Here is a 14,252-nt window from a genome sequence, read left to right as displayed (position 1 = left end):
ATATATTTCCCTATGCTATACCGTATAATCTTGTTCATCTATTCTACATATGCCTGTCAACATCTACAAATTTTGAACTCCCAGTCTATCCCTTCCCACTCTTCTCTTGGCAACTACAAGTTTCTATTCTATGTCTATGAGTCTGTTTCTGTTTTGCATATACACCTCTCTTAATTTCTGACATTAGGCATTTGCTGGTGCAAAGTGATATTTATAATGAAGAAGCAAACGTTTTATTAAATAGATCCTGTATGATATCTTCATATTTTTCCACCTATTAATTAGTGGGGGAGAAGGGGTTATCAGACATATAACAAGTTTCCTTTTCTTCTTGGAAGAGAATCCTTAATTGCTAGATTTTGAAGTAGCTGATTTTTAAAAAAAATACACATATACCTACAGATAATCTTTAAACAGACCAATAACAGCCAAGGGTCATGCTAAGCTTTGTCAGCTGTACCCTGAATCTCCAATACACCTCACTTTCCTTCCCTCTTAATAGTTAAATCCTTGCAACTCATCCTTAAACCTGATCTCTAATGCCATCTGCTGTTGTACTTCTGTGTCCTCAAGAAGCTCTATCAATCTGCCCCAATATTCCTGCTTGACTTTCACTCCTGTATGAAGACCAAGGTAGTTCGCTACTAACAGCTTTGTAAAATAAAATTCAAGTACTATACCTTTGGTAAGATTTAACATTACAGTTACAAATGACAGGGTTCCTACTTACTACAACTACAAGTAATCCTAAATTTCTCAAATAGAAAAACTTTCCAAAAAGAAAATTTAACTATAAAATAAATGAGGAATAGTAATATAAAGTAGGACTACAAAACTTTAAAAACAAAAAAATCCTAAAAACAAATGGGTATGGTCATACAATTTTTACTTTAAAATTTTACAGCATTAAAAGCAATATTGCATGATTTTAAAATTAAAACCCACTTTGTAAGTCAGAAAAGAGAAAAAATAAACTTCAACTCAAGATCTGTTACAAAAAAAGTAGATACAAAAAAAGTAGATAAAAAAATGAACCAGTGGTTCCCTAAATTTTTGAGTGCAATACAAAGAGTTGATTATGTAAGTACCCCACTCGCCCTCTATTCTTTATATTTGCTTAGTGCTCACCTACACTAAAGGGCTCTCAAAGTCTTGTTTTATATAACTGACAAATGGGAGTCATGCTAAATGCACTTTTGTCCTTTACTATTTACTTTTGCCCCCGAAGCCCTTCCCTTTCTAGTAAATTCTAACAAAAATGTCAACACCTAATTTTAAATATAAGCTCCTCTGTAACGGTTTCCTTGCATACTCTCCTGCTCACCATCTTCTCCCAACAATTTTGTGATTCTATAAACATCCTGTATTTCTATTATGGAAGTTATCACATTATTATGTCATAATTACTTGTTTACTGCAAAGGATAGGCACTCAAATATTTTATGGAGGAATATATAAATCAAACAATGCTGTAGTCTAGAGATTATGTTAAAAATTAAGGGATACAAAATTTGATCCTCCTCTGTGAAAAGTACAAAGTAAAATATTAGTCCTATGATTAATTATCTAAAGGGTAACAGACAATTTACAAAACAGAAACAGACTCACAGACATAGAAAACAAAATTGTGGTTACCAGGAGGGCAAGGGGGTGGAAGTGGAGACATAAATTGGGAGTTTGGGATTTGCAGGTATCAACTCCTAAATATAAAATTATCTGAATAAACAGCAAGCTCCCCCTGTATAGTACAAGGAACTATACTCAATACCTTGTAATAGCCTATAATGAAAAAGAATATGAAAAGGAGTATATATGTATAATTGAATCACTATACTATACATCAGAAGTTGACTAAACATTGCAAACTAACTATACTTCAGTAAAAATAAACAAAGTGCAACAGACATTAGGTGTGTTACTAATACCTAAACAAAAATAATTATTTAAGGTAATTACTAGGCAAATTAACCATATTGAGCAAGAGCTCTGCTATTATTATCTGTATATTTTCTTATTAAGGAAACTACATCAATCTATCATTTTTATAATTTAATAAAATCTCAGGCTGACAGGCCTTAGTTAGACTACTTGGATTTTAATAATTCTCCATAAAAATCACTTCCCTGAAATTCAAAATTACATTTCCAAGAGACCGTTTCTTTTTTTTTTAACATTTTTTATTGAGTTATAATCATTTTACAATGTTGTGTCAAATTCCAGCATAGAGTACAATTTTTCAGTTATACATGAACATATATATATTCATTGTCACATTTTTTTCTCTGTGAGCTACCACAAGATCTTGTATATATTTCCCTGTGCTGTAGAGTATAATCTTGTTTACCTATTCTACATTTTGAAATCCCAGTCTGTCCCTTCCCACCCAAGAGACTTTCTTAAGTAAACTATTAAGTCAGCACAGGTGTTTCTTCTCTCTCTCTCTCTTTTTTCTTTTTTTTTTTATTTTTTGGAAGAGGAGGTAATTAAGTTTATTTGTTTACTTATTTATTTAAATGGAGGTACTGCGGGTGGTGTTTCTTTTCTAAACAGAAAACTATCTTTTGGCAAAAAAATTATAATTACAGCTGTAAATTATGTTTATAATTCATTGTGCTCATTCAGACCACTCAACTAGGGTAAAATGACATCAAATAAACTAGTCAATGACAAAAACTTAGCACCAAATCTCAATGCTATTTGACCTAATTCGTAATCAGCATATAGTGGTACTGAAATATCCCTCTAATCCCTTTCTGCTCACAGAAGTTTCAGTTTTAATCACCTGTTAAGGAAACAGGTATTTTGGTTATTTTTCATTTGCTACAAAAGCACATTTTTTTTTAAGCTTAGTATCCTAAGTAACTGGATCATGTGTAACTAGCTATGCTGCACAATTCCAAAACTGGAATTTTGTTTAAATGCTTGTATGGAAGGTACAACTGCCCCTCCTCAAGTTGGTGTGTGATAACTCTAAGTAAATATTATGACTTCCACCTCTATTTTCCCTTTCTAAAATACTGCTTTAGAAGAATGACTGTATCATTCTGACAACTTATGAAATGACACAGACACTACATGAAGTTGCAAGATAGCCAAAACAAAATTTTTATAGGAAATTTAAAAGAAAATATTTCTTTCCACTAAAACAAAAATGAGACAGGAAAATCTATTATAAAATTAATAATGAATGTATTTCTTATAAAACAATCAGGTGATTTCCACTCTAGCCATATGGCAGGATAAATACCATGAAGATCCTTCTACTGTAACAAAGTAACTCTATCCAGCATAAGATGTCAGCTTGTTGCACTGCTGGCCTCATAGGAAGTAAGAATAATCTCTAAGGGAACCAAAAGAAATGAAAAAAGAAGGTTGACCTAAGTAGGCACGGTTGCCCAGAGGGTAAATGCATCAATCTACGGCCTAGAGGCAAAGTGGGGACCTGAGGAAAGGTGTTAGTAACACACCAATTCCTGGCTAAGTAAATTCAGAGCTTCTCAAGGAAATTATCCTCTAATTAGGTTCCAAGTTTAACTACAGATAAGGATGAACAAAATATGAATTTTATAATCAATTGGACAAGTTCTAGAAAAAAACATTTTATTTTTATTCAAATGACATTAAGTTTATAAACTAGGCAAGAATGCAAGGAACACTCTAAAATATGAGTAATGAGGAAGGATTAGCCCTACCAGATATAAATATACTAATTAAAACTATCATGCTGGCAAATAAACACAGACCAATGACACAAAGTGGGAAATCAGACCATATCCAAGCACATGTGGAAATTCAGTGTATGGTAAAGATAGTATCACAAATCTGAGGACTGAAAAAGACTTCTTAGAGGGGAGGGTATAGCTCAGTGGTAGAGTATGTGCTTAGTGTGCACAAGTTCCTGGGTTCAGTCCCCAGTGCCTCCATTCAAAAATAAATATATGAAAACAAATAAACCTAATTACTCCCCCTAATACACACACACACACACACACACACAAAGACTTTTTAGTTAAAAGTGCTGCGACAACATCTAGATATTTGGAAAAAGATAAAAATGGATCCACAACTCATGATAAACTCCAAATGGATCAAATATTTGTATGTTTAAAATGAAACATTAAAAAATTCCTATTAAAAATACAAGGAGATCTTTTATAAATTTGGAGTAAAGGCCTTTCTAATGATATGTCAAGTTCTAGAAGTTGTAAGAGGAAAGATTAATTAAATTTGGTTAAAAAAAAACTTAAGATTTCTGCATGGCAAAATAAAATAAGCAAGATGTAAAGACCAATGACACACTGGAAAAAATACACTTGTAACCCATGTTTCAAAGGGCTAAAGAAGCTCTCTTAGTTTTTGTATGGAAAAATCTCCAGAATATACCAATACATTATTTAAATGAAAAAAGTATGACACAGAACATTGCATATAGTATGCTACCAATTATATTTTTAAATGGGGGGGATTTACATGTATTTGCATGTATATACATAATATATTTGTGGGAGATAGCAAAGGCACTGATATTAATAGGAATTATACTCCAGGAAGTTTCTTTGCTCCAAGTATGGTTCCAAAAATTTGTTCTTAATGTGATATTAACTTCCAAGTAAGACACATTTAATACACAGAACAGTTTCCTTCACTTTGGTTGAGAAATGATTGTTCTGCTTAACTATTATCATAGTTAGTAGGGGGTTATCACATGATTGCCTAAAAGGAGATTCCGAAATGGATCTGAGTACTCAGAGGGGAGAGATGGGTAATGATGGTAACAATGTTTCATTGTTTCCTTTTTTATCTTTTAAGTTCTAAATCATAGGAGTATATTACTTAATCAAAATAATATTTGCTAGTTCAATACCCATACTCTTAAACATTAAATTTTTAGTAAGTTTTATGTCCAAAGTATCCTTTGCTATCTTAATCAGTTTCTGAATTCAGAGAGCAAGTTCAGGATGAGAGGGATACCTAAGAATATCTCAAAGACCTAAACATAAGAGCTGAAACTATACAACCTTCAAAAGACACTATAGGGGAAAATCTTCATGACTTCAGATTTGGCAGTGGTATCTTGGATATGATATCCAAAAGAAGAAAAACAAATTGGAGTCCATCAAAATTAAAAATGTTTGTGCATCAGAGGACAATGAAGAGTGAAAAAGACAACTCACAAAATGGAAAAAAAAATTAGTTATGTCTTAAACACAGAATATGTAAAGAACCCTGAAAACTCAGCAATAAAAAACCGCACAATTCAAAAATAATCAAAAGATTTAAACAGACAGTTCTCCAAAGAAGATATACAACATCATTAGTCATTAGGGAAATGCAAAGCAAGTTCACCGTAAGACACAACTTCATACCCTTTAGAATGGCTATTATTTAAAACACACACAGAAGATAACAAGTGTTGATGAGGACATGAAGTAACTGAAACCCCCATGCACTCCCATAATGGGAATATGAAATGGTGTAGCTGCTATGGAAAACAGTTTGACAGTTCTTCAAAAAACTAAATATAGACTTAGAGGATCCAGCAATTCTACTCCTAAGTATATACCCAAAGGAATTGAAAGCAGGAATTCAAACAGATGTTTTATACCAATGTTCATTGCAGCATGATTCAAAATAGCCAAAATGTGAAAGAAATCCAAGTGTCCAGAGCTTATTAATAGATGAACAAAATGTGATATAAATGTAAAATGGAATATTATTTGGCTACAAAAAGGAAGAAGTTCTGGTATATGCTACAACATGAATGAACTTAAAAGACACTGTGCTAAATGAAATAAACCAGACACAAAAGGACAAATATTTTAAGATTTCACTTACATGAGGTACCTAGAATAAGCAATTCCATAGAGACAGAGGCTTAGGGGAAGAGTGATACAGAGTTACTGCTTAATAATTATAGAATTTTTGTTTGGGGTGATGAGGTTTTGGAAATAGATAGTGGGGATGGTTGTACAGTACTGTGAATGTAATTAATATCACTGAATTTATACAACTTCTATATTAAATATCAAATAGATTTTACCACAATTTTAAATTTTAATAATGTAATAGACCAAAAACCATTTTAAAAAATTGAACTGTACAATTTAAATGGGTGGATAATATGATATGTGAATAATATCTCAATAAAGGTATTTTTAAAAGTACCCAGTCATACTGAGTCAGAATCAATAAGAAGGCATCAGGAATCTATACTTTAAATAAATATCTTATATATATATCTTGGCATATACCTGCAAGTATTCTATAGAAGCTTCTCAGAAAAGACACTGTGGAATCAAGGAATTGCCCACTTTTAATTGTGACAGATACAAGTACTACTCTCAAAAGGTACTATATCAATTTACTGTCTACCAACAACATATAAGAGTGCTTGTTTCCCCTATATTCCTGCCAACACTGAATGTTATGAAATTTTTTGGTTTTGCCAAAACGTAATACAGAAAGGTAAATCTCAAAATAAATTAAAAGTAAACCAAGTACATCTTAAACTTACACCATACTGTTTTTCAATTATATCTCAATAAAACTGGTGGAAAACACATTTAAAAAAATTAGAACCCTTAAAATCTGTAACTTATATAACTTTAATTAAAAGATGTGAAGAGCAGCTAATATTTCTCAAAGGAAGAACTAAACTTTAAACTTTAGTCATTTACGTGCCTGTTCCAAAACTGTGGACTGAATTTTTTTAAAAAAATGGTATATTTGAATCACTCTAAATAATGAAGTCCATGAGTAAACTACTATAAATCTAAAATTATATCACGTGATTCAATAATGGGAAAATTTCACTCATGGAATTGAACTTGAGTTTTGCTTTTAAATATGTAAAAAGTTAACAATCATTCAGTACTAATCATGATTGCAAATTATTTTTTCAAAGGGTCTTGTTTCTGTCCTCTGAACACTGCCGAAAGAAAAATTCTATTAAGAGATAAAATATATGATCTTTATTTCTATGTTTTTACTAGAAATCCAAGGCCTAATATTTGCTTTAAAAGCAGCAATGACAAAAACCCAAAGACTTTTGAAGAATCAGGGGGGAAATGTTTTGGTTATATATGGTAAAGCCCTGCTTTAAAGTAAATAAAACAAATATCTTGTAGTAACCTATAATGAAAAAATACAAAAATGATTATATGTATATGTATGACTGAAACATTATGCTGTACACCAGAAATTGACACATTGTAAACTGACTATGCTGTAATAAGTAAGTAAGTAAGTAAGTAAAACCAAACCAAACCAAATGCCAAAGCTTTTTTAGACTATCAGCATGCCTCATAATAGTCCATCTTTCCCTCCTTAGCCACTGATGGTTAATCTTTCTGGAGTCATGAACCCTTTTGAGATGCTGCTGAGAGCTATGTAAAAATAATACCCAAACACACAAAATTCTGCATAGATTATCATATTCTGAGGGCAACCATACTCATCTAAAGCTTTACAGAGATCCCAGGTTGTGGAGCCCTATCTTAGGCTGTAAAAAGGAAAAGAGAACATTCACAAGAATCTATCACATGCTAGATACTACATATAAATTTAATTCTTTTTTTTAATTGAAGTAAAATTGATTTACAATCCTGTATTCATCTCAGGTGTACAGCAAAGTGATTCAGTTTTTTTTTTCAGATATTTCATTACAGGATAATGAATATAATTCTGTGTGCTATACAGTAAATCCTTGTTGCTTATCTATTTTATGCATAATAGTTTGTATCAGTTAATCCCACACTCCTAATTTTCCCTCCCTCTCCCCCTTTCAACCATAAGTTTGTTTTCTATGTCTGTGAGTCTGTTTCTGTTTTGCATATAAATTCCTTTGTATTATTTTGATTCCAAACATAAGTGGTATCATATCATATTTGCCTTTCTCTGACTTACTTCACCAAGCATAATATTCTCTAGGTCCATCTATGTCGCTGCAAATGGCAGTATTTCGTTCTTTTTTATGGTTGAGTAATATTCCATTGTGTATACATACCACATCTTCTTAAGCCAATCATCTGTTGATGGGTACTTGGGTTGTTTCCAAGTCTTGGTTATTAAAACGTAATTCTTTATATAAGCATTTAAGATAGGCATTAACACTACCGTGTTATAAATGAGAAACCACAGCTCAGTTAAGATAAACCAAACTGCCTGTGTACTGTTATTAAGCCAGTATTTGAAAATGGTTCTGATCCCATAACTCATGCTTTTTCCATTACTTATTAAGAACTAATATATTCAACATCCTATGCTATAGTAACTGCTGGAAAAATAAACACTTATCCATTACCAGCAGTTTTTTTAAGTATATAGATACCTTTCCTCAGGAACCACAGACTGCAAACAAGGTAAGTAAGATATAAACTACTTATATATTTAGAGTAAGTGTGTATTGTGGGTAAAATCTTTTCAGTACAAAAACCTTATCATTAGCACTATTTAGAAAAAAACACTACAGAAAGATAACTAAAGACATCATGTTGGAGCCCTGTAAAAATTAGCTGTGCAAGACAAGCTCTAACATTGCTTCAAGTAAAAAGGTCTGGATAAAAACTTTTTGAATAGCCCTTATGAAAATTCTTTAGGTTAGCAGGAATAGATATAAGGAAAATAAAGCTCAGGGTATATTAATCAACTTAGCTAAAATTCATCCAGTTAATTTTTTTCCAAGAATTGGTACAATACTCATTATTTCTTGACTTAAAATCTAACTCATCCACAGCTGATTTTATCAATAAAATAACCCAGGCTACCTTATATTTCTATGATCCTATGCAGAATGGCAACTACTAAAAATTTCTGGACATTAATGCAATTTGGAAAACAAAATTTCTGGATACCACAGTCTGCATCATGAAGAAAGCACATAAATTTGATGTTAAGGAATCAACAGTAAAACCAAGTTATTTTACACAGTTAGGAATATTCCAGAATTTTAGCCAAAATGTTAAGTCAATTCTTTCTACCTAGATCCACTGTTTTACTTACGCATGCATAAATTTAAATCCGTTTGTAGGCACATATGGTACCTACAACCTGAAATTAGATATTGTAGAGAGTAAATGAACTTGTGGTCAAGACATGATCTAAAACAAATTTACTATCTTTATTAGACAGAATTAAGAAAAAATAGTTATTATGTGTGGATAACTAGTGGGAAATAGGGGGACAATCTTTAATATATTAATTTGCCTTATGAGGAACAAAAGGAATTAATTCTTGCATGTAACATTTCATTTAACAAAAGCTTTTAATATGTTAGTGAATGGATCCTTGCAACCATCCTGAACGCTAGGTGGTATTATAACCATTTAACATCTTTGAGCCTTCATTTCTTCTGTTAATTTGTCTACATTCACATTGTTAGTAAACAGGAAGGCAAGATTCAATTCTAGGTTTTCTAACTACAAATCCAATATTCTTTCCACTAGGCCACATAAGAGCAGCAATCTGAATATACACTCATTTAAAGTATTTGCCATAATCTTATAAATTCAAAAAATACATGGTTATCGTATGGCTCACATCTCTGAAAAGCCTCAAAGCCTGTTTTAAGCTCACAAAACAGACTATTTGGAAATAATATATAAAGATTAAAATTAAACTTTCTGGAATATTTATGTAAGCTCGATAAAAATTAATGTAGAAATTCAAATATTGTTAATAATTACATATTGTTTTGGGGAATTCTACTTACTCGCTTTGAAGGACAGTGTTCATTCTTTTCGTCTGTCATCTTCCCACTTTTAAGTGCCTTCCTTGGGTGCTTGATAGTTGTTTTTATGGCAGGTCGACATACATAGTTCTCCAAGTTTTTTGGAGGTTTTTTAGTCCTCTTAGCCTGAAGACCAATTTTCAATTTTAAATTTCCCTCTGAAAAGTTTGTTTCTTTCACTGAAAACTGTTGCTGTGCATCAGTCAAACCATCATCTTTCCCTGCTTCAATGTTTCTTTCCCGATTCCACTTGCGAAGGTCCTCTTCTTCCTTTGTGTTATTATCTAGTTCTACTTCTCTCTTGCTGACCAGTGTGCCAGTGTTGATGGCAGAGGGACTCTTTCTTGAAAATCCTTCGGAATCAGAACCCAATCCTAACATAGCAGTATTTCTAGGGTCCATCACAAGTGTATGTTATTGCCAAGGAATCTTATGAAAATTTTACAGAACTGTGTTCCATAAAAAACAGGGATCTCCAAAACTTGCAACCAGCATCTCTTTCTCTGCAGGACAGACCATAACAAAAATTTATCAGAACAAAGGCAATTATTAACATGAGAAATGAGTACACGGGGAGGAGGACAAGGAGGTCAGATAGAATCCAAAATCGGTTAAAACAGATAAATATATTTCAAAGTGGATTTAAATTCATTTAGTTATAAATAAATTTAAAATTTTGGAATAAGTTTATTATTCTCCAGATATCACAAACAAGCTGTAGTGGTACGGTCCAAGTCAAACAGTGGTTTAAGAACCACTGTTAACAACTCAACCAAGAAGCGTCTGCAACTGATAGTCAAGCAAAAGCAAACATAGCCTGAGATAAAAATAATTTCATGTATTTTAACACTTCTCAAATTCAGAGGAATATAATTCTCACATTTTAATTAAATAAAATCAACTTCATTGAACGTAAAAAAACATATTTTTGGCTGCTTTCAGCGCTCCAAACTTTTTTGTAAGACGTTGTAGGCTTTTTAGGTTAGGATTCTTATTCTTAGGCTGGAATTATCTCTGTTGCTGGTATGCAGTTCAGCTCTGAATTCATTTACTCATTCATTCATTTAAAAATATCTCTGAGCACCTATCATGTGCCAGGCATTGTGCAACATCCTGGAAATACAGTATTCAACAAAACAGATCCAGTTTCTAAACTTACAAAAGCCTTATGCTCTAGTAAAAAAGACAAATGTTAAATCGTTATATTAATGACTGATAATAATTGTTATAAAAACTCTGAAAACCAGACACAATTTTCCCTAATAGCAAATAGTCAGTTGGGACACTTAATCTCCCAAATCTATGAAGTATTTTTAAACCAGCATATAGATTTATTATTTTACAATAGGTGATATAACTTAGCTAAGAATCTGAATAATCTATATAGGGCAACCCTCTTACATAAATAAAGATCCTCAGGAAACCAGACTGCCATATAATCTAGTGACTAGAATATAAAACCAAAGCAAAACAATTCATTATTCTTGAAGACTGACAAACCAGTCTTTATTTCAGGCATATACCCAAATCAAGATCCAGTACCAGTTATCTGGAAAAAAGAACATCCTATCCCTTAGAAAGTTCCACTGATGAAGTAGAATATTTTATAGTTTAAACTATGTGCCTTCTCTTCAACAAATTTATAAGATTTTCAAAGACAAAGACCATATGATATAACTGTGTTACAACTCCTACATGAAATGTAAGTAAAATGCATAGCCCAATGTCTGGAACATAGCAAGGCTCAATAGACGGTGCCAACAATTTTATCAGTAGTACTAGTAATAGCAGTAACAGCAGCACTTTAAGTAGTCACTCAACAAATATTGGCAGATTGACTAAAGTGTGTTTCTATTTTATTTGTTCACATAAACAGCTGTAACAGTAACTTTCCAGTTCTATAGGACAGTTCTTCTTGCCATCTACCACTTCATATATTAACACCTCACAATGGTATTCAAGGCTTTTCATAACCTGGCTCTAACTACTCAAACCTGTATATCCTGACTTTCCAACACACATCCACTATAATTTAGTCATTTCAGTTTTCTTTACTGTCCCTAAAAAATCATGTTCATTTCTGCTTCTGGGCCATGTGCTTTCTTTCCTTTAAAAGTACAAAGTCCTTTCTTCTCCATGATGTTTCATAACTGAAAATTCAAAACTCTGAAAATCAAAAATTTTTCATAACTCACTAGTAACAAAACCTAACCTGATCTGGATCCACATTGGTCTTAATTACAATTTCTGTGAACAGTCATACACTTTAATGTAGAAGAACTAAAATGTTTGATTAAGGAGTGCTACTCTAAACACTACAGTAGAAGTAGCCCAATCTACACTACATTAGCTTTCTAAAAGCAAAAAACAAACTTTTGGATGACAGATTGTAGACCTATGTTCTCAGACCATATTTAAACTTCCACTGACATGATCCTTCCCTGAATACCTATTATCCATACAGGATGACAATTTGGATGACTAACTGTTTTTTTTTTCCCTCTTGCTCCACATTTGTCAGCCACATCCCCAAATGTACTATAGCTAAAATGTAAACTTCATGACGGACCTCTTCTAGCTTGTTCATCACTATATCCCCTGCACCTGGAACAATGAATAGAACACATTTTAGTACTCAATAAATGGTTGAATTAATAAATGAATTTCAAGGCCCCTACAGCTTCTAACATAATGTTTGACATGTAGAAAATGTTTCTTCTTTTTTCACATGACTTCATCTTGCGTTATTATGAGAAACATACACACAAGGTCTTTTTTATTATTATATGTTGATTGTATTTCATAGAGGTGGTTTTTTGTAAACTTACTAAAATATTTTAATTGCACTAGTAACAGCTTCCAAATCATATCTTATACCTCTTTTGTCTCTGTACCATCAAAGCTGGTCTAAGGAAAACAATCACGCTCACTGATCTGAATTTATATTCCTGACCACTAACCTCATATGAACCCTTAGTGCTGTTAACACATTTCCCTAATCTATTCACACCACCACCCTCCTAGACAACTATTCCATATCAACTCCATTCTCACTGACTTTGCTTCCAATCAGATGATGACAGCAGAAACTATCAGAAACTGCCACAAGTTCCTACCATATATCCACCCACCTGCCAGTGTCTGTTCCTATGGCTTCTGTCTTCCTATTACAATGCATAAATGGTCTCTACTTCAAACCAACCCATTTAAGGGCTAAATTCTATCCCCAATGCCTTCTCAACAGCATTATTCAGGAAACTATGCTCTTTCTCCCTCACATCACCCATTTCTCACCTTTCCTCTGGATAATGCCAAACAGCATGAAAACATACTAAAATATTTCTCATCTAAGAAAACAATTCTTGACCCCATTTTCCCACCAGCTTCCCATTTCTCTGTTCCTTCTTACAAAAAACTTCTTGAAAAGACTGTCTATACTCCCCATCTCTAAACTCTCATCTTTTCCTTTTCTCTTGGACATACCAATCACATTTTCACCACCACCTCGCCACAGAAACTGCTGGTCAAGGTCACTAACACAGTCTTCACTGTTGAGTACAATGATCAATTCTCAGTTCTCTGATCTTAACTGACTTATCTACAGAATGTGACACACATGAACAGCCCCTCCACTTCTTCTCTTGACTTCCGTGATACCTCTCTGGATGAGTCTCCCTTACTGGCTAGTCAACCTCAGTCTTCTTTGTCAGTTCTTCCTTTTCTCTCTTAACTATGAACACTGGAGTGCCCCAGGCAAGCTCTTTCCTTGTCTATCTACGCTCATCTCCTAAATGACTAATTGGTCTTTTGGATTTAAATTCCATCTAACATTGATGATTCACAAATTTTTATTGCCAGATAGAGACCAGCTGAGACCTCTTCCTAGAACTCCAGATTCATGTATCTAAATGCCTACTTGACAACACTGGATGGCTAACAATTAGGTACTTCAAGTTCAAAGTCAATTCACTTTCACCCAGCTCCCCCAATCTGTTCTTCCCACAGGCTTACTCATCTCAACAAATGCAACTCCAACCAGAAATATTTAGGCCAAAAATTTCTAATCATCCTTAATTCCTTTCTTTTTCTAACACCCCGTATGTCCATTTGGTCAGAAGTCTTCTTTACCTTAAAAATAAAAGCAGAACCTATTTCTCATTAATCTGATAGCTACCAATCAGACACAAGTGATAATATCTGACTTGGACTAATTCAACAGCCCCCTAACTGGTTCCTTGATTCAGACTATCTCTTTAGTCTTCTCGACTTGACATCAGGGTGATCCTTTTAAAACTTGTATCTTATCATATCACTCCTCTGCTCAAAACTCTTTCAGTGACTTTCCATCTCACTCAAAGTAGCAGCTAAAGTCTTGCAATGGTCTAAAGGCCCTCTCTTCCATATCCTATCAGTCTCTCCACTTAGTTCCAAAAAGTGGGGACACAAGTATTCTCCTCCTGTTTCTCAAATACAACAGAAATACTCCCCCAAAAGGGCCTCTGCACTTATTTATTCTACCTGACTA

At 33.1% G+C, this 14,252-nt stretch overlaps 1 protein-coding gene and 1 long non-coding RNA gene across 5 annotated transcripts in view; one reads left to right on the top strand and one right to left on the bottom strand.

The window, feature by feature from the left end:
* ASH1L (ASH1 like histone lysine methyltransferase) overlaps positions 1-14,252 on the bottom strand; it is a 150,638-nt gene that overhangs the window by 114,887 nt on the left and 21,499 nt on the right. For all 4 annotated transcript variants that reach the window (XM_015248173.3, XM_006214636.4, XM_015248174.3 and 1 more), the window contains exon 2: positions 9,710-10,230. In XM_015248173.3, coding sequence (XP_015103659.1) covers positions 9,710-10,129 — 420 coding nt within the window. In that variant the 5' untranslated portion in view covers positions 10,130-10,230. The remainder of the gene's footprint in view (positions 1-9,709; positions 10,231-14,252) is intronic.
* LOC140688080 (uncharacterized) overlaps positions 1-14,252 on the top strand; it is a 32,233-nt gene that overhangs the window by 12,810 nt on the left and 5,171 nt on the right. The window lies entirely within an intron of this gene.

Source organism: Vicugna pacos, chromosome 21 (assembly GCF_048564905.1).
Source record: "Vicugna pacos chromosome 21, VicPac4, whole genome shotgun sequence".
NCBI classification, from domain to species: domain Eukaryota; kingdom Metazoa; phylum Chordata; class Mammalia; order Artiodactyla; family Camelidae; genus Vicugna; species Vicugna pacos.
This window is presented reverse-complemented; position numbering and strand designations above follow the sequence as displayed.